This window comes from Cyprinodon tularosa, unplaced genomic scaffold (assembly GCF_016077235.1).
Source record: "Cyprinodon tularosa strain WSP-4 unplaced genomic scaffold, ASM1607723v1 ctg137, whole genome shotgun sequence".
Classification (NCBI taxonomy): Eukaryota; Metazoa; Chordata; class Actinopteri; order Cyprinodontiformes; family Cyprinodontidae; genus Cyprinodon; species Cyprinodon tularosa.
In genome coordinates this window covers 1,198,011-1,225,550 of record NW_024038189.1, presented here as the reverse complement: position 1 = coordinate 1,225,550, position 27,540 = coordinate 1,198,011, and the positions used below count along the sequence as shown (strand labels likewise).

The 27,540-nt window shown below is 38.5% G+C and overlaps 2 protein-coding genes across 3 annotated transcripts in view; both read right to left on the bottom strand.

The window, feature by feature from the left end:
* ttbk1a (tau tubulin kinase 1a) overlaps positions 1-6,280 on the bottom strand; it is an 83,465-nt gene extending 77,185 nt beyond the window's left edge. Inside the window, exon 1 of the mRNA XM_038278027.1 lies at positions 6,202-6,280. Within this exon, the coding sequence (XP_038133955.1) occupies positions 6,202-6,204 (3 nt within the window). The 5' untranslated portion in view covers positions 6,205-6,280. The remainder of the gene's footprint in view (positions 1-6,201) is intronic.
* A 16,877-nt stretch (positions 6,281-23,157) lies between these two features.
* tpcn3 (two pore segment channel 3) overlaps positions 23,158-27,540 on the bottom strand; it is a 48,448-nt gene continuing 44,065 nt past the window's right edge. For both annotated transcript variants that reach the window (XM_038278025.1, XM_038278026.1), the window contains 5 exons: positions 26,029-26,245; positions 25,526-25,616; positions 25,199-25,312; positions 23,726-23,841; positions 23,158-23,546 (listed from right to left, as the gene is read on the bottom strand). In XM_038278025.1, coding sequence (XP_038133953.1) covers positions 23,416-23,546; positions 23,726-23,841; positions 25,199-25,312; positions 25,526-25,616; positions 26,029-26,245 — 669 coding nt within the window. In that variant the 3' untranslated portion in view covers positions 23,158-23,415. The remainder of the gene's footprint in view (positions 23,547-23,725; positions 23,842-25,198; positions 25,313-25,525; positions 25,617-26,028; positions 26,246-27,540) is intronic.

Here is a 27,540-nt window from a genome sequence, read left to right as displayed (position 1 = left end):
GGCATACCTCCAAGAGACTTTTTTTCATGATTTGAGGAGATCTACTTGTGTGCAAAATTTTAGATCTCTGTGACTTACGGTTTACCCCAAATCACGTTAGGGGGCGCTGTGGAGTAATTTGGGGGCGGCCATTTTGGATTCCATTAAAATCATGCGATTTCATGCGAGGGGACAATTTACTGCCAAGTTTTCCTGAGTTTTTGAACATGCTAAGTCCCCGTAAAATGCGTTCAAAGTGAGACAAGAAAAATAATAATAAGAAACCTAATAGATATAATAGGCTCTCGCAGCGCTTCGCTGCTCGGGCCTAAAAATGTTGTTGCTAACATCCATGCAGACCAACAGAAATGCAGCTTCCCTCTGCCCTACAGAGAGAAGCCCCCAAAAGTAAAGTAGCCTCGTGAGACCATCCTGATCCTGCGAGCTTTCAAGGTTTCACTCGCAGATCAGTCTGGAGACTCTCCGTTAAAGAAAATTTGGAGCCGTTCACCAAACGAACGTCCAATCAGCGTTGGCTTTGAGGCGGGTTGAGGTGTGACGCAACGAGAAGCGCGACAGTTCAGTCTAAAGAACATGGCGGCTTCAGCCGATGAAACTAGCGTTAGCGTGGCTATCGAGCAAGTTTTATCGGAATTACAGAGTATTTCTTCACTGAAAGAAGAGCAAAACACTGCTCTGGAGGCTTTTCTCAGAGGAAAAGATGTTTTTGCTCTTCTCCCGACTGGTTTCGGCAAGAATTTGATCTATCAATTGGCTCCTCGTTGCTTCGTTGATCTGATTGGTTTATTTGGCCCGTCTATCACCAACATAGGACAATCAGCTAACCAGTATTTTCGCCCCTTCCCAAAATTACTTCAACGGAAGGTTTCCAGATGGATATGCGGAGCAAATCCAGCACATCCATCTGGCAGAGTCAAGTTAGAAGTAAAGGTGATCTGATCTGTAAAATGTAATCTGAAAAGAGTGCAATTCGTAAAATGCAAAGTGAAAAAGAGAATAAAAAAAAAAACTTTTGAAAAATAAAATAAAGGGATAAAAAAATAAAAAATAAAAAAATTTATCTATATTTTAAGTCTGGATTGCATCTTAATTTTATTATTTCCAATTACAGAATCTGTTATCTGCTTGCAACCATAATGGTACGTAATTAGCACCATATGACATACGCCTATCATTAAACCTGATTTTACAATCCAACATGGCCGCAACACATGTCGAAGACAGTGGTGGCTCCTTTAATGGGCATTTTATTTATATCTCTTACAGCTATTACAGCTATTACTTTATCTAACAGACTCAAAGACTTACGATACAAATGAGTAATTTCACTTTTCCGATTCATGATCCAATGATTGCCAACTTGCCAACATTTGGAAGAAGAATGTTTTCAAGATGACTTGGATAATAGCGCGTTGTGACAAACACCAGATACAGCACTGGGACTTGATCAACAGCCGATACCGCACCGTGACGTCACTAACCAGTAGGTGGCAGTAGTGTTCTTTGACAAACATGGATACCTCCAGTAAAGCACATTCACATGAAAATTAATCTGAATTAACAACACTTATCATTTATTGAACAGTGTGTAATAATTTAATATTTAAAGAACTTTCGGAAGTTTTAATTCAGAATATGACCGAGCAGAATTTCCTCACGTAAAATTGAGCTGGACAACTTTTTTCTTCCCTTTCTTGATTATCTGAATAATTTGAGTTTCATTTAAACCCTTTCTAAACTGAGCTTTTCAAAATGTAATTAAAATGAATCCAGGAAACCTTTATAGTTAATTGCATTTAAAGTGGCTGCAGATTTAAAACATCAGAGCATCTGTTTAAAGGTGACTTCTTAAACAAAAAGGATGGGTTAACTGTTTCAACTCCAAAGTGTTATAATCTCAAAGGATGTGATTATTCTGAGCTAGAGAAGCATAAAACCTTTTCATCCCCTCTAGTGACTGCTAACATCAGTCTCACATCAGCTTTTTTTTCCTCCTCTTGGATATCGGCCATGGATGGTTATCAGCTTCCAGTGAATTTGCGGGATAACCGTAAGTTCAAAATGATGCATGTCAGTCCCCAAACCATGCTGTTTCCGCATGCAATGCCCAAGCCGTCATCGGTGCATGCAGAGTTCAGGCGCACTAAGGGGAATATTTAGAGTGCTCTCTGTATTTCCGGTCTGACCAGCCCTCTTAGAGGACTGGAAAGACTGCAAAGGAAAAGAGGAGGCTTCTCTGTATCTTCAGTGATACAGTTCATTAACAGCAGTACCGATATCGTCAACAGATACGCAGCCACCGGCAGCTGCAACACTGGAGATGCAGTGAAACCTGCGGCAGAATTCAACACGCTGCTGAGACTCCGGCCACTGCAGAGGAGAGGGACCACTAAGTTTCCCTGAAAGCACGGCAACAGTCTGACATACCCGTCAACACATCAGAAACTGCTGTTTTACTTGATATAGAGATGTTTAATACGTGAATATCACAATTATATTATGTTGTTGACATATATGACCAATCTCTGCTTTCAAAACAGGTCTTTTTATTATTATTCCACCTATTTTTATCAATAATATCAACAGTTTTACATTAAGCATTTTAACTTTAACTGTTTTTATTTGTTCAGAATACCAGCTAACTTTAAAATGTCCAGGGTCTATTGTTCATTTTATCAATATAAGCTTGTGTTTTGATAAACTTATTAATAATATTTTGTGAAAGCTTTGTTTTGGGTGATAAATAGGTTCCTGATATTGTTGGAGTTCACGTCTGAAGAAGACGTTTTTAGATGTGCTTTTGATTGGTTAATTGGTACCTCATAATGGCTCCTCCCCCTGAAGCACATCCATCGCAATATTTTTAACAGTCGAACAAAGAAATGCATTAAAATAAGCTACAATAATATCCTTTAAATCGCAACAATACCACCTTTAAAGTGTAATTAGTTATTTACAGTTCATTAAATTGGAATATAAAGCCTTAAATGGCCAAGCTCCATCTGATATCAGAGATATGATTGTTCCTTATGTTCCTAACAGAGTACTTCGCTCTCAATCTGCAGGTTTACTAGTGGTTCCTAGAATTTCTAAAAGTAGAATGGGAGGCAGATCTTTTAGTTATCAGGCTCCTCTCCTGTGGAACCAACTACCAGTTTTAGTCCGTGAGGCAGACACCCTGTCTACTTTTAAGGCTAGGCTTAAAACTTTCCTTTTTGATAAAGCTTATAGTTAGAGTGGCTCAGGTTATCCTGAGCTATCTCTATAGTTATGCTGCTATAGGCTTAGACTGCTGGAGGACATAGGGACCCCTTTTTCATCATTCTGCTTCATTCTATCTCTATTCTCCCACTCTGCAGAATCTGTTAGTTCAATCTCTAACGTTCTGCTCTCTCTGCTTTTTCTCATAGTAGCTTCATCTGGTCTGTTCCTGTTTGGCTGTGACTCCATCCTGGAGAGAAATATCAGCTGTGCTGCTGCCATCAACATTGTTTATAGATGTCTGAAACACAGCCTGTTTTTCAGTGTAGTCCTGTTTCTCTGACTGTGACTAACTGGATGTGCTCTCTTCATCCTCTGACATAGGTGCTGGTTTGGAGCTCTTCTGCCTGGCTGTGTGTTTCTTGGATGGGGGCCGCCTGTGGAACGGGTGGACAGGTGCCTTTTGTATCTATGCTTCTTTTTCTATGTCTGCTTCTGTCTCCTTGAACCCCAGTCGGCCTCAGCAGATGGCCGCTCACACTGAGCTTGGTTCTGCTGGAGGTTTCTTCCTGTTAAAAGTAGGGATGGGGATCGTTAATATTTATTGATATTGATACCTTTATCAATACTCCTTATCGATCCGAGTCTTTATCGATACCACTATTGATACTTTTCTGTTATTTGGTGGAAAGACGATGCGACAATATGTTTTTAACAGACAGAAAGGAAGTGGGAAAAAAAATATTTGAAGAAATGTCCTATATTTTGAAGAAATTTCTTGTTTTGGTTTAAAAAAAATATATAAATTTTCACAATTGTTGGCTAATGTATTGTTTACTGTCACTTCATGTCATCATGTTTTTAGTAATTAGGAAAATATTTAGCAAATAAATAATTGTATTTTAAATTAAATGTAATTTTTAATAAATATTGGCATCAGTAGTTTAATTATATATTCTAAAATAATTAGAGCAATATACAACTGCATTACTCATGTTTCTCGCCAAAAACTAAATTTCCCTTTTCCTTACGTTACACTTGAACGCATCATGATAACCTAATTGTCGTTTTACTGAGCCAATCTGAACACATCATCACGCATCACGTCTGAAACTTTATTTACTTTTCAAGCTAACTAGCTTGTATGCTTCCGATTACAACACGGATTTCACAATTACTATTTTTAACTGACCGGACAAGCTACAAAGTCTGTGTGCGCGCTAACCAGTGGTACTCTGAGTGGATGATGAAGACGGGCCTGACTGTGGTGCGGCGGCAGCAGCAGGAGGAGGAGGAGTCTTTTCAACCCAGAGACAGTCGAAGGTACTGCATTTGGCCTTTATTTCATGCACAATACTAATGTGCTTGGCCATTGAGGTTTGGTCCCCCCCTTTACAAGAGATGATTTTGCAACATAAGTTGCATTTCGCTTTTCCGGAGAAAAAAAAAAAAAACGACCAGACTCGATAGTGGTATCGATAAGCCCAAACGTTATTGTTTTTCGGGTTTTGAAAAAAGTGGAACCGGGTCCTTGATAGAACCGGGTTTCGATCCCATCCCTAGTTAAAAGGGAGTTTTTCCTCTCCACTGTCGCTACAAGCATGCTTTGTGTGAGGGATTGCCTTTGAGGCAATGAGGCGATGCAATCAACTGATTTTCCTTTATTAGAAAACTTTGAATAAATCTGACTGGATGATCTGTAAATTTTCTTGAGATGACATGATGTGAATTGGCGCTATAGAAATAAACTGAATTGAATTGAAGCTAGACATATTGAAGTTAGTTTTAAATCAGTTTGGGTCCGGATTAGCCAGCAGTTGGGCCCCGGTCCGCTAATCTGTGACCTCTGCAGCAGAGGATCGAGGTCCTACCAACCCGTTGCTTTGGCAGAAATCTACAAAGTAAATTCAAAACCAGTTAGCTTCTTCAATGCAACTCAATCACTTCCGTCTAACACTATTTAATCAATTAAAACTCGGTGATAAAGGAGATCATCCTGCGACCTGTGGGTTGATGTGCGCCTCTCCTTATTCTGTGAGCCGTTCTTCCGGTCCATTAAAAATTAAATTATTAGACTTTGAATCTAGACCTAGAGAAATGGGAAAGGTTCCTACGTGTGACATTTATTTCCCCTGAAATATTTTGTTTCCTGACGTCTTTGTGATGTTAAGTGTGAACCAACAGTGCATTTTTAAGCAACCAGGGAAGCAGTTTACTTCAAGTCAAGAATTAATTTAGAAGAATTAATTTGACTGTTCCTTTTCATTTAGTTCAGCTCTTAAACATCTTGAACATTAGTCACACCTATCTATATTACACAAAATAACACGCGTTTTCATTTATTGAACTTTGTGACAATATAATTTTCAATTTTATGGCACCTGCTATCAAGAGTTAAATTAATCGTTTAAGTTTTAATGAAGTTCAACTGAACATGCTGATTTTTCACATTATGTAGACACAAAAAATTAGAGTTGAAGTAACTAAAATGCTTAAATAGATCCAACAGATGCTAGATTTCTTTTTTCTGTGTGTTTTACCATCAAAACTGCATCTAAAACTACAATATTGCATAAAGATAAGTATATATATATGCAAATAGCGTATTTCAGGACACTTTAAAAAGTCTTAATGACCATTAACTAATCCTCTAATAATCTATAATTTTAACTAAGGTATAAAGTATAATGTTAGTGATGTAACATAATGTCTATATGTACAAATAAAACAGCATTCAGGACTGATGTGTACAATAGAGGAGGAGGCTTAGTGGTCCAGCAGCAGTAAACTACGGGTGGGAACAGGACCTCAGCAGCAAATCAAAGTGAATCATCCTGACAGACACCTCCTCTACAATCAAACCACACTCTCGTCTTCTTCTATTCTCCTTCGTCTACCAATCTATCAGTTTATTATTGTGGAGGAGAGGGTGGGATGCTTTGCCAGTAGCCGAGTTGTCATCATTCCAGTTTTGAGCTGATAAATTCACTCAGAGCTCACCATAGTTCTGAGCTCCCGGAAAACCTGATGGTTTACAACAAATCCTGAGCGGGAAAAAACCCTTCCTGTTCCTTTGTCAGCCTACAAGCCAAAACAGAGGGCAGAGTTAACCGTCAGAGGATGAGGAGAACGGCCACCGACTGCCTGTCCTGGCTTCAGGAATGAAGGACATTATGGGGCAGGACTTCATCAACACGGATTACATCTTTAAAACCTCAGAGATGAACTGTACAGTAGAAAGGTCAGAAAAAAAAAAAAAAAAAGAATGTTTTCATTTGGAATGACCATATAATGCTAGAATCACCACAAAGCAAAACTGGGAGGTTTCATTGCATCGTTTAAACGCTGTATGAATCTGTGTCGGGGTCCCGGTGTCCTGTCAGCTCAGGGCGTCAGCCCAGCATGATCGTTATTAGCAGTTATTAGTCCCATTTAATTATTAATCTATTTATGTGCAATCTTAAAATAATTTCATGTACTGTAAAAATAAACAAATAAAAATAAAATGATCCGCATGTCCTCATGTTAAACAAACCAAAGACAAATAAATCAGATATCCTGTCAAATCAGTTGTAGAATCCTCTCCCTATAAGTATTTCATTCTCCTAATAATCCTTTAATAGGATCCCTGTCAAACGGACCTTTGAAGCTAATGTGCGTAACGGACCTAGTGAAGGACTTTTTTTGTTGTTTTATGGACAAAACAATGACAAAAACCTGACTAATATTGGGGAATAAAACAGCTTGATTGGCTGTAAGAGCGGAGACAGAGGATACCACTAAGGGTATGCTGGCCTGACGCGGTATGCTGAGCTGACAGAACACCGGTTCCTGTCATTCAGTCAGCAGAAGGTCCTCACTAAGCCTCATTTCCACAAATACATTTATGCTGGTAATTCTTTCAGATATACTAGGGGTGTAAATCACATCCATCATGGCGATTCGATTCAGTATCGATTTCCTGACCCAACGATTCGATTATTTTCGATACTCAAGAATACACCACGATACGATTTGATTCGGTTAATCGATTAATCGGTTAATTTATTTTTTGTTTTTTACACCTTACAGGCTAAACAAAGTTTCAAGTTTGAAATAAATCAATGAAAGCTGTAATATCGTTATGCTGTTTTTTTCAGAAACAACAGCAAATAACATAAGTAGAAAAGTTGCATCAAAAAATACTGCACATAATCAGTGCAATGAGTGCAATGCAATACCTCGGCTCCAGATGCCCCGCCCCCTCCACAGACGCTCCGCTGCTCCTCTCCCAAATTGTAGCTGACCGCAGACAGGAGGCCGGCTTGTTTTGTTTTTATGACCGAAATTGCAGAAAACAACTCGTGAAGTTTGACCCGCTAGAAGAGCGAGGTGCGCGAGAACGCTGGGACCCTTTTTCCACCTGGATCTCCGCTCTTTTTGGCCCTCATGTCCCTCCGTCGTCGGATTAAACTCGCCCCCACTTCCTCGCCGCCTCGGCCGTATCTAGACCCACAGCGTGTAGCACAGACCACGCTTCAATATTGATCATAAATCAAAAATTTCTGTGTCAAGCTCACTGCAACACACTGCTGTAAGAGTATAACCAGGAAGCGAGGTAGGAGGGCAAAATAGGTTTAGCGCCACCGCAGCACGGGAGGACAATTACGCCCAGGAGCAAATGGGTAAAAATAGACCGGAGGAAAAAAAAAAAACATGATTCGATTCTCTTGCGGACGTATCGATGCATCGGATCGTCGGCTGTTGGATCGATGCATCGATACAAAACGATTATTATTTACACCCCTAAGATATACATAAATAAAAGCTTGTTTTCCTCATTTTTTCTGAGGTTTTCTGGGCATTACTAAAACTTCCTCAGGTAAGTTTCACAAAGACAAAAATATTCACTGATTAAAATAAAGAGTGATTCAAATCACGTTTTGTTTTTTAAGGCTTTCATCCTCAAATAATAATTATTTGAATTCCTTGAATCACATTTTGTGATCATTATTATCATCATTTCATTTTAAAAAATGTATATATTTAAACAGAACTAGGAGTAAAGGTAAGAACATTGGGTCAAGTTCAAAAGCAAGGACTAAATGGATCTATGTGACAAAAAAAGACCACTGATGAATTAGTGTTAAGTTTATTTAATAGTAACTGTAGTGTTTTTCTTTCTACAGTAGTTTCCTTTGTTTGGATCAAAAACTACAATCCTGCAGTTTTTTGTCCCTATTTGGGCCAATTTCTCAGTCGTGCAAGAAAAATTGCTTTATCATGCTTCCTGTAGTAATGAGCAGAATGAGCCCATTTACCTCCAGCTTGCGTATTTAGCATGTTTAAAGAAGGGATTTCTTCTTCTTCTCCGACTTTACTTCCTGATAGACGAGTCCGATCAGCATCTCTCTACTGGGCTGAGTCTATTTGGCGGTTTTTGGTCGTAGAGTGTGAGCAGGTAGAGCGCTTTAGAGCTAGTGAACCCTGTGGTTTGCGTTGTAGCTGAATATGATAGATCTGATATAAATAAGATATAAGTATCATAGAGTATATGCCTGCCTTAATGGGTACTGTAGTTCCTCACCACTGACGACAAGAAACTTCCAACTGATCTGATAGTTGTCGGCATGACTTTGATTTGCCAAAGTTAAAACCCAATCAGTTTATTATTAATTTAACGATAATACCCCATACACACTACCCTTGAAAAACCGATCCATGCTAAGACCGATCCGAGCTCGGTTCTGACGACAGTTTACACATCATGCTATCTCGGTTCCTCAACTCTTCGCCTCCTAGTGACGATCTATGGTATTACTGCCAGTATTGAAGGAGGAAATCAAGCAGATGGTGGCGGTAATGCATCAAAAGTTGTTTGCCAACCGCCATAAAACACAAGAAGAAGAAGACGAAGAAGGAGGGAATCAAGCAAATCAAAATGGCAGCGCCCGTCACATTCAGAAAGTTATGCTCGATTATTATTGCTGTACTTTGGTGTTTGTTGAGGGTGAGGCGAAGACGGCAACCATTATTTAAAATGTTGCGTGGAGAAGATTTCGATTGTTGTTTATAGTTGTTCTTCTTCTTCTGTTTTGTGTCGGTTGGCAAGCAACTTCCGGAGGGGCATTACCGCCAACTACTGGAATGGAGTGTGAATCGCGATGTGCAGCCAGACGGAGATAACGCGTTCTGCTCATGCGCTCTTGTTACCAGAGAACCGAGCCAGGGAAAAACCGAGCCGAGCCCACCTCTGGAACTGGTCTGCAGTTAGCTCGGTCCGGTTGTGTCTAGCTCAGTTCAGTTCAGTTTGCTTTCCATTTACACACCATAAGTTATCCAAGTTACTGAGCTCGGACCGGTCTCGGCACGGTTTTTCAAGGGTAGTGTAAGAGAGTCCCATTCCCATTCAAACTTATTGGGGCACACTAACTTTACACATGAACGCTCTAAACCGAGTGCTAGAGTCCAAAACGAGTGCAAGTGAGAGAAATGGGCCTGGGCCTTAAGGGCTGGTTATCCTCCCACAGCAGTGTGTCGCAGGTATGAGGCAGACATTTTTGATTTATGCTCAAAGCGTGGTCTGCGCTATGTTATTCCACGCCACAACGCAATAGGGGTGGAACGGTTCACAAAATCCATGGTTCGGTTCGGTTCACGGTTTCGTAGTCACGGTTTTCGGTTCGATTCGGTATATGTTGATTGTTAGGAAAATCTATCATATCTTGTATAGTATAAAGCGTGTTGCACAATGCTTGCACACTGTTGCACTTTTATCCACAACTTTCTTTCCGCCGTCATCGTAGGTCACTCTAAATGCAAAGTGGTCCCATACAGCAGACCTATAAAGTGCTGCTGGCGCGTCTTCCAACTCCTGTTCTTTCCCACTCGCCATACCCACACAATTCTCCACAACAACTGATTTTTTTTCTGCTACACCCGGCTACGCTGCTTCGCTTCTTCTTCTTCTTGTTTAGTACTGGTGGTTGGCTTTGGTCGCAGTACCGCCACCTTCTGCTCTGGAGTGTAAACGCTTCGCCTATGAGAAAAAGGAGCAGCGCATGAACCGAACGCAACACACGCGAACCGAACCGAGACAGTCGAACCGAACGGTTCGGACGGTTTTCTGTTTTTAGGGACACTAGCTGTGGGTCTAGATACGGTCAAGGCGGTGAGGAAGTGGGGGCAACTTTGTACGACGGAGGGACATGAGGGCGAAAAAGAGCAGGGATCCAGGTAGAAAAAGGGTCCCAGCTGGTCCAACTTCACCAGTCGTTTTCTGCAATGGCGGTCATACAGACAAAACAAGCCGGTAAGGTACAAAACAGGAAATACACATAGTGTAGAGCGGATGTAGATTTGACCAATCAGAGGCCTCCTGTCTGCGGTCACCTACGATTTTGGTTCAGCAGAGTGTCTGCGAAAGGGGCGTGGCATATCTGCGTTAACTGCTAAACAAACGCAGACAACCTGGTTTCTGAGTATAAATCAGCCTTTTAACTCCATTGTCCAAACCTTTAGCTCCTCCCACTGATTTTTTGCCTGGCATGCTCTATAAGATTAATATGATCTCTAGCCAGGAGAAACCTGTCACTCAAATTAAAGGATTTTTAAGTCCTGATAATCAAAGGCTCAACATTTACTGCATTCTAGACAGTACTTTTTAACATGCATGTATTGCAATAAGAAAGTACGGGTGATACATTGCGTTGCTCTGCAGGAGGACTCGGTTTTATGAAGCAATTGAAGTCAACTTGAAGTGAACTGTATTTTGTTTAGGGTTAACTACATAAAAAAGGACTAAAAGGAATAATTTAAACAATAACTTCACAGTTAGTAAATATTAATGCACTGCAGTACCCCACAGCTCAGCAACGGTTTGCAGCTTTTCTGAACCCAATCCAGTGTTTCATGGTGAATCTGCCATTAGATGGAGAAGGAGAACGCCGTATCTGTGAACTGGATGCATGTGGACGGGGCAGCTGTGCCTACCTGGGCAGACACACTGCTGCTAAAGCAAGAGCACAGTGTGACACTTTTAGGAAAGCAGTGGAAAATGGTCCATCGCTGTTTTAAATCAACAACAAATCAACTGTTGCAAAGTCATATCAGAAAGAATATATATAATTCTCAAGGTATTGCTGATCTGACCTCTTGCAAGTTTCTTTTAAAAACAAGTCAAACAAGATTACAGCAAATACTACCTGCAGCGGATCGGATTAGTGGATTTAATAAATAAAAAAAAAAACTAAGTAAAAAAAACAACAATTCATGTGTTCAAATTTGATAGATTGCCAGTTTTTCTATCGAAAAATAAATCCTTATATCCCAATCCAATAACACCACCTGAGTCAAACTTTGCTCTGGAATTTTTATACATCTGTTTAACAAATGATTTTCTAATGTTATTATCTCTAAGTCTTGATTGTAAAACATATTCCTCCTTCAGATCAGGTATACTCTTTGCTAATTATGTACAAAAAGCCTCAGAATATATTTTACTCAGTAGCATATTTTCACACAGGAAAATTGAAAGTTGAAGAGAAAATAACTATTTATCAGATTCATTGGAAATTCAACTATAGAATTACAATATATGAGACTAAGATTTAGCTTTTTCTTGACGAAAAAACAAAACAAAAAAAACTGTCCAGGTGGGTTAAATGAAAAAAAAAGCACCAATAAATGGGAAAATTCCACACGTCCATTAGGGGTGTAAATTTGGCGATACAATACGTATTAAAGGAATAGTACACCCAAAACATGATTAGCCTTCATTTTCTACTCACCCCCATGCTGAACAACACCCTGGAGTACTTTTTTGATATCTCAAATGCATCTGGAGATCTGGGAGGCTTCTTGCTGTCTGCTGACATTCAAATAATGGAGGTCTATGGCGCCCGAGGCAGAAAGGTCCATAAAAGTCCACAAAAAACGTGTCAATATTCCTCCATACTGCTCGTCCAATGTATTCCAAGTGTCCTGAGTGGGTAGCGTCCATAATTTACTCGAAACAAAGTCATTTAGAATGTTTTTAGAGCATAAACAGTAGTGTATAGGATTTCCTAAAAGCGCGTTCACGACGCTACGGAAACCGCGGCAGACCAAACCAGATGAAAGTGCGCATTCAGCTCGGCAAAGATGCTCTTCCTCAACACTGAAGTCCTCAGACATTTTTCTTTCGTTGTTTCTTTCTTTGCACAGGTAAACAGCACATTTCTTCTTCTACGCTTGCATTATCGACAGAGCAGACGCTGAATGCGCACTTTCATCTGGTTTGGTCTGCCGGCTTCCGTAGCGTCCTGAACGTGCTTTTAGGAAATCCTATACACTACTGTTTATGCTCTAAAAACATTCTAAATGACTTCATTTCGAGTAAATTCTGGACGCTACCCACTCAGGACACTTGGAATACATTGGACGAGCAGTATGGAGGAATATTGACACGTTTTTTGTGGACTTTTATGGACCTTTCTGCCTCAGGCACCATAGACCTCCGTTATTTGAATGTCAGCAGACAGCAAGAAGCCTCCCAGATCTCCAGATGCATTTGAGATATCAAAAAAGTACTCCAGAGTGTTGTTCAGCATGGGGGTGAGTAGAAAATGAAGGCTAGTCATGTTTTGGGTGTACTATTCCTTTAAAGTTGGTTTCACGCTACAATTTAATCCGATCTATTCCAATACAATAACAAAGGTGATATATTGCGATTTTTATTAAAATGCACCTCTGGAAAACGTCACTACTGGCTTCTGTCATTGTGCTGCCATCTTGTGGCTGGAGATTTAACTGTTATATAAAAGTAAGAATCAATAAATATAAAATATTTTTTACATCTAACATAGTTTCAGCCATAATTCAAATCAATACCAATATCGTCTAATGAAATATCACGACATTTGACAGTAATGATTTTTTTCTTTCACCCCTAATGCCCATAGTTAAGCATGGCAGATGATCGGTGATGCTGCGGGCCCGTTTCCCCCACCAAAAGCCTTAGTTACGGCCACAAAGAATATTGATAATTAAATCTGGAGGCTGAACAAATGGTTAATCAATAAAAAGTAAGTTAATATTGTTCCATGGCCGTTGTTCTGTGAGATGAGGATACCCGGTCAGACCAGCATACCAATAGTCAATACCCATTTATCCCATTAGTTTTTTACGAAAGATTTACTTCAAACTACCTCAACGGACATGTATCCCTTTACTCATGTACAAAAAAAAATCTAATTACTTAGTTTTGGTGTTTTATTAAGTGTTTTTGAAGCAATCTCACTTTAATTTTTATTTTTTGTGCATGACTTAAAGGAATACACGCCCGTCCATGTAGTTTAAAGTCTATTTTCATTAAAAAAACTAAAGATATATCCGCAAATCTGATGTCTTGCGCAAAAATATTTAGACAAAATATTTAGGTTTCTTCCTGTTAAAAGGGAGTTTTTCCTCTCCACTGTCGCTACAAGCATGCTTAGTGTGAGGGATTGCTGAAGAGTCAATGAATCGATGCAATCAACTAATTTTCCTTAGAAAGAAAACTTTAAATCAATCTGACTGGATGATCTGGTGAACTGGAAAGTGCCTTGAGATGACATGATGTGAATTGGAGCTATAGAAATAAATTAATTTGAACTGAACTTTGAAGGATATGGAAAATTTCTAAGGAAAATTGTGAAATCTTGTGTGAAATTATTCTACTATAGTAAAATACTGCTCTATCTATGGGCTGTTTTTAGTTTGTTTTATATTCTATGCCAGGGGTCTTCAACGTTTTCCAGGCTAAGGACCCCAAACTGATGGCGAGATGGAGCGGGGACCCCCTAATTATATATTGTATGAAATAGTATTCTATTAAACTGGCCATATATTACAGATGGATTATTGTAATTAAAGTAATTTCTCCCTGGGATTATTAAAGTATTGCTGATTCTGATTCCTGGTTGATGGGACAGGTGTTGTGAATGAAACGGTGCCCAGCCTGAAAGAGCTCCTGTGCGTCGCTTCTTCTGCCTCCATTTATCTGTTTACTACAGTCTGTTGAATTCATGTTAATTTATATTTAAAGACATTTCAATTAGTGGAAAAAAATGCAGTGGGGAATAGTTAAAAAAAAAAAAAGTCTAATCAACTAAAACTTTCATGACCCCCATGCAGTACCTCTATGGACCCCCTAGGGGTCGGGGACCCCCTGTTGAAGACCTCTGCTCTATGGCAAATATTAAGTTAATTAATTATAAGAGGCTTATTATTATGATAATCCTCCTCTGATATTATTTTTAAGCTTGAGATATTTAATTAATAAGCTACTGGTTAATCTAAATCAGCTTAGATTATCAACATCGGTTTATTTTTAAATTGCAGGTTTTTATTTCTAGCCTTAAATGCGTTTTTGCACTATAGATAAAAAGTAGTCAGAGAAGCAGTGATTGATATGGAAGCCTGAGAGGCGCATTTCCGCTCTGATCCAGCTCTCCATCCACCGCAGCATCCCTGCAGCATCAACCGCTCCTCTCTGCAGTGCACAGTCATGGGTCCCCGGCGCGCATGCGCACCATCACATCTCTCCAATCAATACATTTGGCCAAAACTGAACAACGTTAGGAATTAAAGAACATTACAGAAACACTAATCTGTCTAATCCGCAGGCTTTTCGGGTCTAATTTGGATCAAATGTTGCTGGAAATTATTTTCCACTTCCATCGAGTGTAAACGTTTCCCACACACACCCACTAAATGCTGTAATGAGCGACACCGGGGGGGCCAAACTGGTCCGGATCGGGCCTACCTGGCACACCGTCCGCTCCTTTTCCGCCTTTTGGGAATCTTCATCTGGGATTTTACTTCGGCACAAAACGTTCTGGTCCAGAAAACCCACCGTTCCTCTAAAGAAGGGGTCGAGGTCTGGGCCTCAGACTCCCACAGGACTAAATCACCATTTATTTATTTCTCCTCAAACAGGGAGGGATGGATGGAGGGGATGGGGGGCGCCCTGACCGGGTCCGTCCTAAATCCAGGCGTCCGAGTCCGCAGAAACTAGACCCAGAAACAAAGATAAGGTTCTAGTATCGGAGGAACGCTGCTGTCCTGAACTCATCTGATGCTGCAGCTTCTGATGATGCTGAGGAGGAAGAGGAGGAAGGAGAGGGAGGAGGAGGAGGAGAGGGTGGAGGAGAAGGCGGAGTGATTCCTTCCTCCTCTTGGATCAGATCCGAAAGACTAATGAGAGGAAAAACCGGAACCAGCGACTCCAGCCTGAGGCTGCCCCGCTGCAGGGCGGTGAGCGAGGCTGTTGGATCTCCGGCTCCAGCCTGTTTGTCCGCACTGCAGCTCTGCCTCCATCAGCAGCAGCAGCACACCAGCCACACCACAACATCCGGTAGGCTCTTTCACAATAAAATCCCCGCAATTAAAGGAATAGTACACCCAAAACATGATTAGCCTTCATTTTCTACTCACCCCCATGCTGAACAACACTCTGGAGTACTTTTTTGATATCTCAAATGCATCTGGAGATCTGGGAGGCTTCTTGCTGTCTGCTGACATTCAAATAATGGAGGTCTATGGCGCCCGAGGCAGAAAGGTCCATAAAAGTCCACAAAAAACGTGTCAATATTCCTCCATACTGCTCGTCCAATGTATTCCAAGTGTCCTCAGTGGGTAGCGTCCATAATTTACTCGAAACGAAGTCATTTAGAATGTTTTTAGAGCATAAACAGTAGTGTATAGGATTTCCTAAAAGTGCGTTCACGAGTCTACGGAAACCGCGGCAGACCAAACCAGATGAAAGTGCGCATTCAGCTCGGCAAAGAACTCATGCTCTTCCTCAACACTGAAGTCCTCAGACATTTTTCTTTCGTTATTTCTTTCTTTGCACAGGTAAACAGCACATTTCTTCTTCTACGCTTGCATTATCGGCAGAGCAGACGCTGAATGCGCACTTCCATCTGGCGCGCGCTTTGAGGAAGTCCTATACACTACTGTTTATGCTATAAAAACATTCTAAATGACTTCGTTTCGAGTAAATTATGGATGCTACCCACTAGGGTTGTCATGATACTAAACTTTTCAACTCGATACCGATACTAAGGAAAATATTCGATACTCGATACCATTTTCGATACCACAAGGAAAAAAACAAAGACTCCAAAATTTTACAGAAAATTTTCATTAATAAATATAATACAATAAATAAATATAATAACGGTTGTATGCTGTGCACAATATTAAGCAAGCTTGATAAAAAAAATTAAGTGTTCCTTCCTTGGCTATGCTTTGCACACATAACAATGACACTAGCCAAACTGGTTAAAAAACAAAAATAATTCTCAGCAGCTGCACCTGTTACAAAAAAAAAAATCTGAAACTGAAAAGTGCACAGAATTATTCAATCACACAGTGTTCTGATTGTGCATTTTCCTCTATTCTGCACTTTAGATGAATGACTGCTTAGGTGCCACTGGTGGTGGCACTGTATCGATACTTTTAAAAATGAGTATTGTATCCGGAGACAACATTTTGGTGTCAATACTTTTTTGACTTTCGATACTTTTGACAGCCTTACTACCCACTCAGGACACTTGGAATACATTGGACGAACAGTATGGAGGAATATTGACACGTTTTTTGTGGACTTTTATGGACCTTTCTGCCTCGGGCGCCATAGACCTCCATTATTTGAATGTCAGCAGACAGCAAGAAGCCTCCCAGATCTCCAGATGCATTTGAGATATCAAAAAGTACTCCAGAGTGTTGTTCAGCATGGGGGTGAGTAGAAAATGAAGGCTAATCATGTTTTGGGTGTACTATTCCTTTAACCCTGAACGTCACAGCTAGTCAATTCAATTCAGTTTATTTATATAGCGCCAATTCACTAGTCCGGAGATGTTGATTAGTTTCCAAAATAAAGATTTTTAGAAGGACATTTTAACGATCATATAGTTTTGAGGTGGAGTAAAATTCTAAATATTTGTGAATTATTATTAAAAAAAGAAGGTATAAGAAAAATTAAACTTATGTAAATAAATATTTAAGATTTATTATATTTAAAACTAAAATAAATATTTGTGAATTATTCTAAAAAAAAAAAGGTATTAGAAAAATTAAAAACTTTTAAAAATAAATATTTAAAACTTAAAAAAATAAATATTTAAACCTTTTAAAAATAAATATTTTTAGAATGACATTTTAACGATCAAATAGTAAAATTATAAACAGTTGGGAATTATTCTGAAAATAAAAATCTAAATTTTTTGGGTAAAATGCAAAAAGGTATTAGAAAAATGGAAACCTTTTTAAAATAAATATTTTTAGAAGGTCATAGTAGGAAAATAGTTTTGAGGTGGAGTAAAAGTATAAATATTTGTGAATTATTCTAAAAAAAAAGGTATTAGAAAAATGAAAAACGTTTTAAAATAAATATTTAACATTTATTAAATTTAAAAGCTTTTAAAATAAATATTTTTAATATTTTTAAAAGGACATTTTAACAATCAAATAGTAAAATTATAAACATTTATGAATTATTCTAAAAAAAAATGCTAAAAGGTATTAGAAAAATGGAAAACTTTTAAAAATAAATATTAAAAATTTATTATATTTAAAACTTTTTAAAATAAAAAAATTATTGTGAATTTTTCTAAAGAAAAAAATCTAAATATTTTGGGTAAAATACAAAGAGGTATAAAAACAAAATGAAGAAAATGTTCTTCTTAAAAGGGCAACAGGTATGGAGGGTGACGAGTGCCACAATAGAAAAAATTAATAACATATTAAATAGTTATGTAAATGTGTCATAAATATTTGGAAACCTAAAAATAAATAAGGAATTTATTAAATATATGTGTGTGTGTGTAATCATACAGGCATCAGCTAAATATTATTTTATGTTATTAAGTAAATATAACAATTTCTAATAATGATCTAATAGATTATTTCACGTTCCTGTGTTAAAATACACAATAATATATAAATTATATTTAAACCAGCCTTGGAAAGTCAAGAATTACATTTAAAATTACACATCTTCCAGTTTGTGACACTAAAAACTATTATTTAAAAAATAAAATAAAAATACTAATTTAAGATATAAATTAATCAGCTCTGGGTTGCTTTTTTATTCTGTTACATGTTTAGATTTATCTGCTTTGTCGTTTTTCCACCTCATACAGAGCCCTGGAATAAGAAGATTTATGTATAAAATACAAAAAAAAAAAAAAATCCACAATTTTATTTCAAGGACATAATATTTCATTTTATTTTATGGGGAAAAATACGAATTCCTTTGGCTGACTGTCTTATATAACCTGCTCCCATTCAAGGAACATAAACTTATTTGACAATGTTTTACATAATTTAAGATTAGTTTTTGCAGTGCAGAACCAGACTGCTGCAAAATAAAATGTTTACAACATTTTCTATGAGTTTACAGAAGCATCTGAATGAGAGGCCTGGAGCCAAAGGTCCCAGACTGGAGGAACCATGAGGCCTCAATAAAGGACACAGCTAGCTGCAGGCTGGGCCATCCGGTCACAGACGCACAGAGAACACAGCCAGAACAGACTGAACTTTCCTGAGCATTGGAGACGCCTTAGCCTCCCAAAAAAAGAGAATAACACAGGTATCAGGTCTAGAGAAGACAGTGGAAGTCTGTCCAGTTAAACAATTCAGTTTTTTTTTAAGATATCTGATCATTTCATATATTTTATATGTGTTCTGAAAGCTAACCAGCAAAGCTAATGGTGACCAGGTATAGAGGTAGACGCCTGGGTTGTCATGATACTAAAACGCTCAACTCCATACCGATACTCAGGAAAATATTCGATACTCGATACCAGAAGGATAAAAACAAAGACCATAAATTTAACAGAAATATTTCATTAATAAATAAAATACAAAAATAAATAAATACAATAAACAATAAGAACAATATTTTGAGGTTGTATGCTGTGCACAATATTATTTTTTTTATCAAGCTTACCTAACAGAATAAAGTGTTCCTTCCTTGGCTATGCTTTGCACACATAGCAATGACACTAGCCAAACCGGTTAACAAACAAAAATAATTCTCAGCAGCTGCACTGGTTACAAAAAACGTCTGAAACTGAAAAGTGCACAGAATTATTCAATCACACAGTGTTCAGAAAGTGCATTTTCCTCTATTCTGCACTTTAGATGAATGATTGTTTAGGTGCCACTGGTGGTAGGACTGTATCGATACTTTTGAAAATGAGTATCTTATCTGGATACAACGTTTTAGTATCAATACTTTTTTGAGTATCGACACTTTTGACAACCCTAGTAGACGCATCTCTATATCCTAGGGTGACCAAACGTCCGTATTTCCCGGGACATATCCGTATTTCACGTCCTGGAGGAAATGTCCTGATTTCACTGCGCACGACGCTCCGTGTGACGTAATCCCTGAGCCGCGTCAGTGCGGGCAGCCCTGTTCTTAATCAGAGGCTCTGTTCGAAAACCTGGGCTGCATCCTCCAAGGACGCGGTCTACCTAGACTGGATCCTTCGAAGTCCTTGAAAATAAGGAGACCGGAAGAGTTTTGGCTGTAAATTCGAAGAGGTCTACCCTTCGGCGGGTTTTACCGGCGTATGCTCTGTTGCTTAGCAACCGTGAAAGTTGACACACAAAGCAGGAAAAGAATGAATACTGAGGTTTTCAAAACTGTTTGTTATTTATTTATTTTTTTCAAAGGTTAAAGTGAACAAAGACTACACTCACAAGAATCCAGAGTGGAATAAAGGTTCCAACCACTGGGAGCAGGAACAAATAAAATCAAATGTAATGATAGAAACCTTAGTCAGTTAAATAACCTGCTGCTGTCATTCTGCACATCTCTGATGTTGCTGCTATTTTCAAATACTGTAAAAATGTCCATAGCTGCATGTTGGTTATTTATTCTCCAGTTTTATATTGTTAAAAAACTTTACAGTATTTTATTGTTTATATTTTAACTCTTCCCTATTATGTTATTCTTATACATTTTTCTAAGGTCCTCGTGTGACCATTTTTAATAATCTTTCTGCTGCTGTAAATCTGCCCATTGTGGGACAATAAAGGGATTTTCTATTCTATTCTATAAAAGGGTTAGAAATATATAAGTAAATTTAAACAATGTATCTACAAAATATATCTGCAAAATCTCTAATATTCAACAACAAAAAATACGTAGTTAAGCATATTGTGCAAAACAACAATAAAAAAATTAAACTCCTGTCAGATTTATAGTTCCCACACTGCAGATATATTAGAATCTGTCCTTAAGTTACAGCCAAACCCATTTAATCAGTAACAGATTAAAACCTTTAGATAAACCAAACATTACCCGCCACATATCTGACTCTATAACCATTAAAACAACTATTTTCATTTCTTTCAATCACCCCCAATGAGATTGTTTTACCAAATAATGTGTTATTTACCACTTTCCAATGGCTCTAGTTTACAAGCTTTCTTGACCTCATTCACAACTCTTCACGAAAAAATTTTGGTTTCAAACATAAAATCCACGCAGAACTGCAATACATCTGCATCATTTTATTGATTATGATTTTCAAACCTTTTAATTTGTTTTTTTCCTCTATGTGTAAATTGCAGCTTTTAGGCTGCTTTGATGGTTTAGTTCAAATACTGCAAACTTAGTTTACTGTTGAGCGGGTAAAATGGATAAAAATGTATATATTTACTATTTAAATTTTAAAAAATCTAAATTTGATACCATGTGAGCACCTGCAACACTTTTAGCCTGTCTGACCAGAACACAACATTTAACTGTGAAGTCTTGCCAATCATTTGTTGTTAAAAGGGAGTTTTTCCTCTCCACTGTCGCTCAAAGCATGCTTAGTGTGAGGGATTGCCTTCGATTCAATGAGTCGATGCAATCAGCTGGTTTTTCTTAGATAGAAAACTTTGAATCAATCTGACTGGATGATCTGGTGAACTGGAAAGTGCCTTCAGATGACATGTATTGTGATAGGAATAAACTGAATTGAATCCTATAGCAAATACATAACTAAACTATATTTCTCCACACTTTCACACTCCGTCTTCCCAAACTATATCAAATTAAACTCCATAAATCACAATCTAAACGTAGCAGCCGCTGGGTGAGGCATGGGAAGCTGGTAATTCCCACCCTGCCAGCATCACCTGAACGCCTCATCCTGTTTGGGCCCGTTCCAGTAATAAATATTGTCCTCCATCGCTGCTTCCTGACTAATTAAACTAAACAATCAGATATCTCACCGCCAGCGAAGCTGGAATAACCTGGTGTTGTTTTTAGTCGGACATCCACGCAGCCCATGGCCTCACACTCACAGACAGACTGTCTATTCTGAACACCGGTTTACTTTTTGGCTCAGCGACCAGTTCGATAATATTTTAAATCCGGGCTGATTTCTCCGCCTGTCTTACCTGAATGTTGCTCTCCGTCCGGAGGAACAGGGAAGCTTCCACTCCCTCTGCTCCATCTCTTCAGCATCAGCATCACACGCTTCCTCGGCCTCTCTGGATTCCAAGCTGTAGACCTACCGCGCCCCCTGGTGGCTGATCTCAGACACTGCTATATATATATATATATATATATATATATATATATATATATATATATATATATATATATATATATATATATATATATATATATATATATATATATATATATATATATATATTTATTTTATTTTTTTAAATGAACAGAACTTTGAAGAAACAACTGAATATAGTCTCTAGTTTTTCTCTCCCAAACACAGTTTTGATCATCGACATCACTGGTCGAGGAGAAGCATTAAAAATAGTTGGAGCCCATGTCCTGCCTACATCTTTATGTGGCTCTGAGGTTCTGACTCTTGCTGCAGTCCAAACTTTCTAAATCTCAAAATTCCCAAATATAGTTATCACCGTTGCCTTGCACAATCTTCCTTGCACAATTTTCCCTGCTAACTAAATTTCCACAAATCTCATTTATTACAGCTCTTGAAATCCAGCATTTTTTCCCCAGTAGTTACATGTTCTGGCTTAGACAGCTATAGAGCTATAGCAGTCTTCAATTCAATTCAGTTTATTTCTATAGCGCCAATCCACAACACATGTCATCTAAAGGCACTTTGCAGTTCAACTAGATCATCCAGTCAGATTGATTCAAAGTTTTCTATGTAAGGAAAACCAGTGGATTGCATTGACTCTTCAACAATCCCTCACACTAAGCATGCTTGTAGTGACAGTGGAGAGGAAAAACTCCCTTTTAACAGGAAGAAACCTCCAGCAGAACCAGGCAGTCTTCCACTTCGTAACAGATCATATCATAGAAATTCCATGTTAAAAACCTTTTATCGGTCTTAATTAAACTGAATTTTGTCATACAACCCATAATCATCAAAATAATGACAGTTTGCAAACAATATAGGTTGAGGGTTTGATGCTACAGTCATTTAGATAGGGGGTCTTCAACGTTTTCCAGGCCAAGGACCCCCCCAAACTGATGGCGAGATGAAGCGGGGACCCCCTAATTATATATTGCATGAAATGGTGTCATATCAAACTGGTCCTATAGTCACTCTATTACAGATGGAGTCATGTAACGAAAGTAATTTCTCCCTGGGATTATTAAAGTATTTCTGATTCTGATTCCTGGTTGATGGGACAGGTGTTGTGAATGAAACGGTGTCCAGCTTGAAAGAGCTCCTTTGTGTCCCTGAATGTGTGCATTGATGACTTAAAGATCTTCTGCCTCCATTTATCTGTTTACTACAGTCTGTTGGATTCATGTTAACGTGGATTTAAAGATTTTTCAAAAATTGGAGGGGGGCAGGGGGTGGGGTATAAAAAAAAAAAGTCTAATCAACCAAAACTTTTGCAACCTCCATGCAGTACCACCATGGACCCCCTAGGGGTCGCAGATAGAGAATAAAAACAACATGCTATTTTTTTCAGAGCCATTAAAATCTGCTGGTTACTTCTCAAATGTTTTTTTAAATTTTTTTTTTTTTTATTTAAATAGTCAACACTTAAGACATCTGTGTAAATATTCTTTTATCTGAAAATACAAATTTGTTTCGCGTCTACAATTTTCTCCTGGAAGCAAGTATAAAAATAAAATAATGACACGATCGCACAGATGACACATTGCACCGGCTCAAGCCGCACATTTCAACATGCAAACGTACGTCTAATGATACAGTTTCCCTTTCATACATGGTTGAATAGATAACTAGACAGTTTCATCTATGCTGCGCCAAAAGTTGGGTTTGCAAAGTTTCCAGTCGGCTCTTCAGGAATGTCATTCTCGGCAAAATCTTCCGGGTCGAGATCCGCCTCGAACATCCGCTGCAACAAAGCGTCCACCGTCCTGTACCCTGTAAAAAAAAAAAAAAAAAAACACAAAACCATCCACGGTTTAACACAAGAGAGACGTATAGAGAAATAAAAGAACTATCTATTCTGTGATTTTTCAGTTGTAAAAGTGAAAATAATAAAAACTGCTTGACATGTTCCAGGTCCCTACTTTACTTTAACCATTCATACAAGGACTTACTTTTTGAGGCCACCTTAAATAGAAGCGTAGGCAGGTTTGCTGTGGGTGACTGCCCATTCCCCAAGTCGTTATCCATGGTTTCCATGGCGTTAACCAAATTATCCTCCAGCTTCTCCCTGGTAAATACAGTAAGAGCACATGACAGAGAAAAAAAAAAGTCTTAGGAAGAAAAGAAAGCAGCTGAAATGGATTCATCTGTGATTTGAGTCCTGGAAGCTTCTCCATCTCTGTCGAATGTACTTCCATCAGACCTTTCTCCAGGGATAACCTCGTCTCAGTCTCACTGGTATTTTTCTTGTTTGTGCATCAAGTTGACCCAAAGACCAGTTCTTTTTTTTGGTAAATATAATTTTTTTTAAAAGTGACGAGAATAGTCATAAAATTCAGAGAATAATGTCGTAAAATTAGCTTTCTTTCTGAAATGGGTTCTCGTAATGTTACTGCTTTATTCTCGCAATCTTACGACTTCATTCTCGCAATCTTACGACTTCATTCTCGCAATCTTACTACGACTTCATTCTCGCACCGTTACTACGACTTCATTCTCGCACCGTTACTACGACTTCATTCTCGCACCGTTACTACGACTTCATTCTCGCACCGTTACTACGACTTCATTCTCGCAACGCCACGACTTCATTCTCGCAACGCCACGACTTCATTCTCGCAACGCCACGACTTCATTCTCACAATGTTATGACTTCATTCTCGCAACGTTACGACTTCATTCTCGCAACGTTACGACTTCATTCTCGCAACGCCACGACTTCATTCTCGCAACGCCACGACTTCATTTTCGCAACGCCACGACTTCATTCTCGCAACGTTACGACTTCATTCTCGCAACGCCACGACTTCATTCTCGCAACGTTACGACTTCATTCTCGCAACGTTACGACTTCATTCTCGCAACGCCACGACTTCATTCTCGCAACGTTACAACTTCATTCTCGCAACGCCACGACTTCATTCTCGCAACGTTACGACTTCATTCTCGTAATGCCACTACTTCATTCTCGTAATGCTACGACTTCATTCTCGTAACGCTACGACTTCATTCTCGTAACGCTACGACTTCATTCTCGTAATGCCACTACTTCATTCTCGTAATGCTACGACTTCATTCTCGTAATGTTACGACTTCATTCTCGTAATGTTACGACTTCATTCTCGTAATGTTACGACTTTATTCTCAAAAAAAAAAAAAAAATGTTTTATCTTTAGCCAGGCCCTAATACTCCATTGTAGATTTTAAATGATCAAATATCTTACGAAACTTTTTTTGTTTGTTACTTTAACCTCAGAAAATGCATCATAAATGCAAAAGAAAAGCATGCAGATTTCAGCTACATTAAAACAATCCAACTTTTCTTACTCTTGTTGAAAAGACCAACATAAAGCCACATAAATCCTTGAACGTTACATCGTAACGTACATATTACTGCAGTGCATGAAGGAAGGAAGTAACATTACTGTGCTATAGCAAGCTCAAGCTCCGCGATCTTTCTCTCCAGAGATGTCTGCAGATCGCCTTTCCCCACAGAATACTCCACAAAGAACGCCTCGAGAACGAACGCCACAAAGATGCTAAAAAACAAAACAGAAGGGATGAGATTATGTTGTGTGTGGGTGTCTGGGCGGGGGGACAAATAAGTGGGAATGTTTTTAAGTAGGACTGGTTTCCTTAGATAGGAAACAATGAATCAATTTGACTGTAGAACTGTAAGTGCCTACAGATGACATGTTGTGAATTGAGGCTATAGCAATAAACTGAAATAAATAAATGATAACAGATCTTACTTGATGATGACGATCACAACCATGACGTGGAACAGGACGAAGAAGATCAGGGCTGATTTATGAGTGACGGTGGCAAACCCGTTGCTGAGCAGTGGGATCAGATTAAGGAATCCAAAGGAGCCAAACACACTGGAAAAAACATCTAGAAATAAGTAAAAATATCTTAAATTAAGTGTATTTACCCTTAATTTGAGCAGAAAAATGAGATAGTTTGCCAATGGAATGAGTGTTTTTACTCTCAAAATAAGATAATTAGGTAATATGCACTTGAAATAAGACGATGTAATTCTTTTTTTCTTATTTTAAATGTAAATTGCCTTGTTCCATTGGCAGAATTTGTCTTTTACCTCCCCATGCAAGAATAAATGCATTTATTTTAAGAAAAAATATCTAGATTTTGATTTTTTCCAGTGCACTCGGAGTTAATCTTCAAAGTCTAAACTAAGTAAGGATTCCTGGTGACCAGCGGCGAAGCTTTGAGAGATGTTTGAGTGAAAGGATATCATGCCACTGGTTGACCACGGTGAGCTCCAACAGCAGGACGAAGGAGGACAGGACGTTATTGAAGTTGTTTTTGCAGTAGTTGAGTTGTGCGAAGGTGCTGCCGTTCAGTAAAGGGTTTCCACAGTACGCTGCTTCCGGATGGCTGGAGTCTGGAAAGAACCTCACTTTGTTTTTGAACAGCTCCATCCCCACCATGGCAAATACGTAATACACCACCTGAGAAGACAAAATGGCAGCTTCAGCCTCGGATTTCAACATCTTATGAGCCCAAACAAAGGGAGCCTGGAATCTATTTTACAATACAAAACAATCACTATAAATAAATAAAATATTTTTAAATGTGTTTTTGCCGTTAATTTGAGCTGTAAAATAAAGTAATCTGCTAATGGAATCAAGATTTTCCCCTCAAAATAAAGTGATTAGATATTAGAATAGAAAATCCCTTTATTGTCCCAAAATGGGGAAATTCTGGTGTTTAAAGCAGCAAAAAGATTATAGAAATCAATGGTTACACAAATAAGGACCTCAGAAAAGTGTATAAGAATAACGTACCAGTGAAGAGTTAAAGATACAAAATAGAATACTATACTGTAAAGGGTAATAATAGCATAAAAACTGTGCACCTGGAGAATAAATAACCAGTATACAGCTATGGACATTTTTACAGTAAAACGGCAGCAACATCAGAGATGTGCAAAATGACCGCAGCATTTTAATAAGTTGTTACATTAATGCCGATTTTGCAGTTTCAGTATTAGTCACTTAAATGAGGTTGATGTGAACAGTGGTGGATCTAGAGTCTTTCAGCTGCTGGGAGGAAGGATCTGTGATAACGCTCCCTGGTGCATTTAAGGAGCAGCAGTCTGTCACTGAAGGAGCTATCCGGTTCAGCACCAGCTTCATGCATGGGGATGGGGACATTATCCAACAGAGATGTACATTTAGTTCATTTAGTTAGGATCTGTCTGTTTCCCACCTCCTGCACTGAGTCCAGAGGGCATCCAATCACAGAGCTGGCCTTCCTGATCAGCTGATCTAGCTGCTTTCTCTCAGCTACAGGTAAGCCACTGCTACAAAGATGATGGCTGATGCCACAATAGAGTCATAAAAGGTCTTTAGGAGCGCCCCTTGCACCCCTAAAGTCTCCTCAGCAGGAGGAGTCTGCTCTGAGGTACTTATAAGAGTCCACTGTCTCAATATCCGTTCCCTGGATGTTCACCAGTGACTGCAAATAATATAAATCTAGACAAGTCATTTTTTCTTAAAATAAGTGCATTTGTTCTTGAATTGAGGAGGTAAAAGAGACTTTTTGCCAATGCAAACAAGACAATTTACACTTAAAATAAGAAAACACAATTGCATTGTTTTATTTCAAGTGCATATTATGTAATTATCTTATTTTAAGAGTAAAATTACTCATTCCATTGGCAAACTATCTCATTTACCTGCTCAAATTATGGCTGAATACACTTAATTTAAAGCTACAGTGTGTAATTTTCAGCGACATCTAG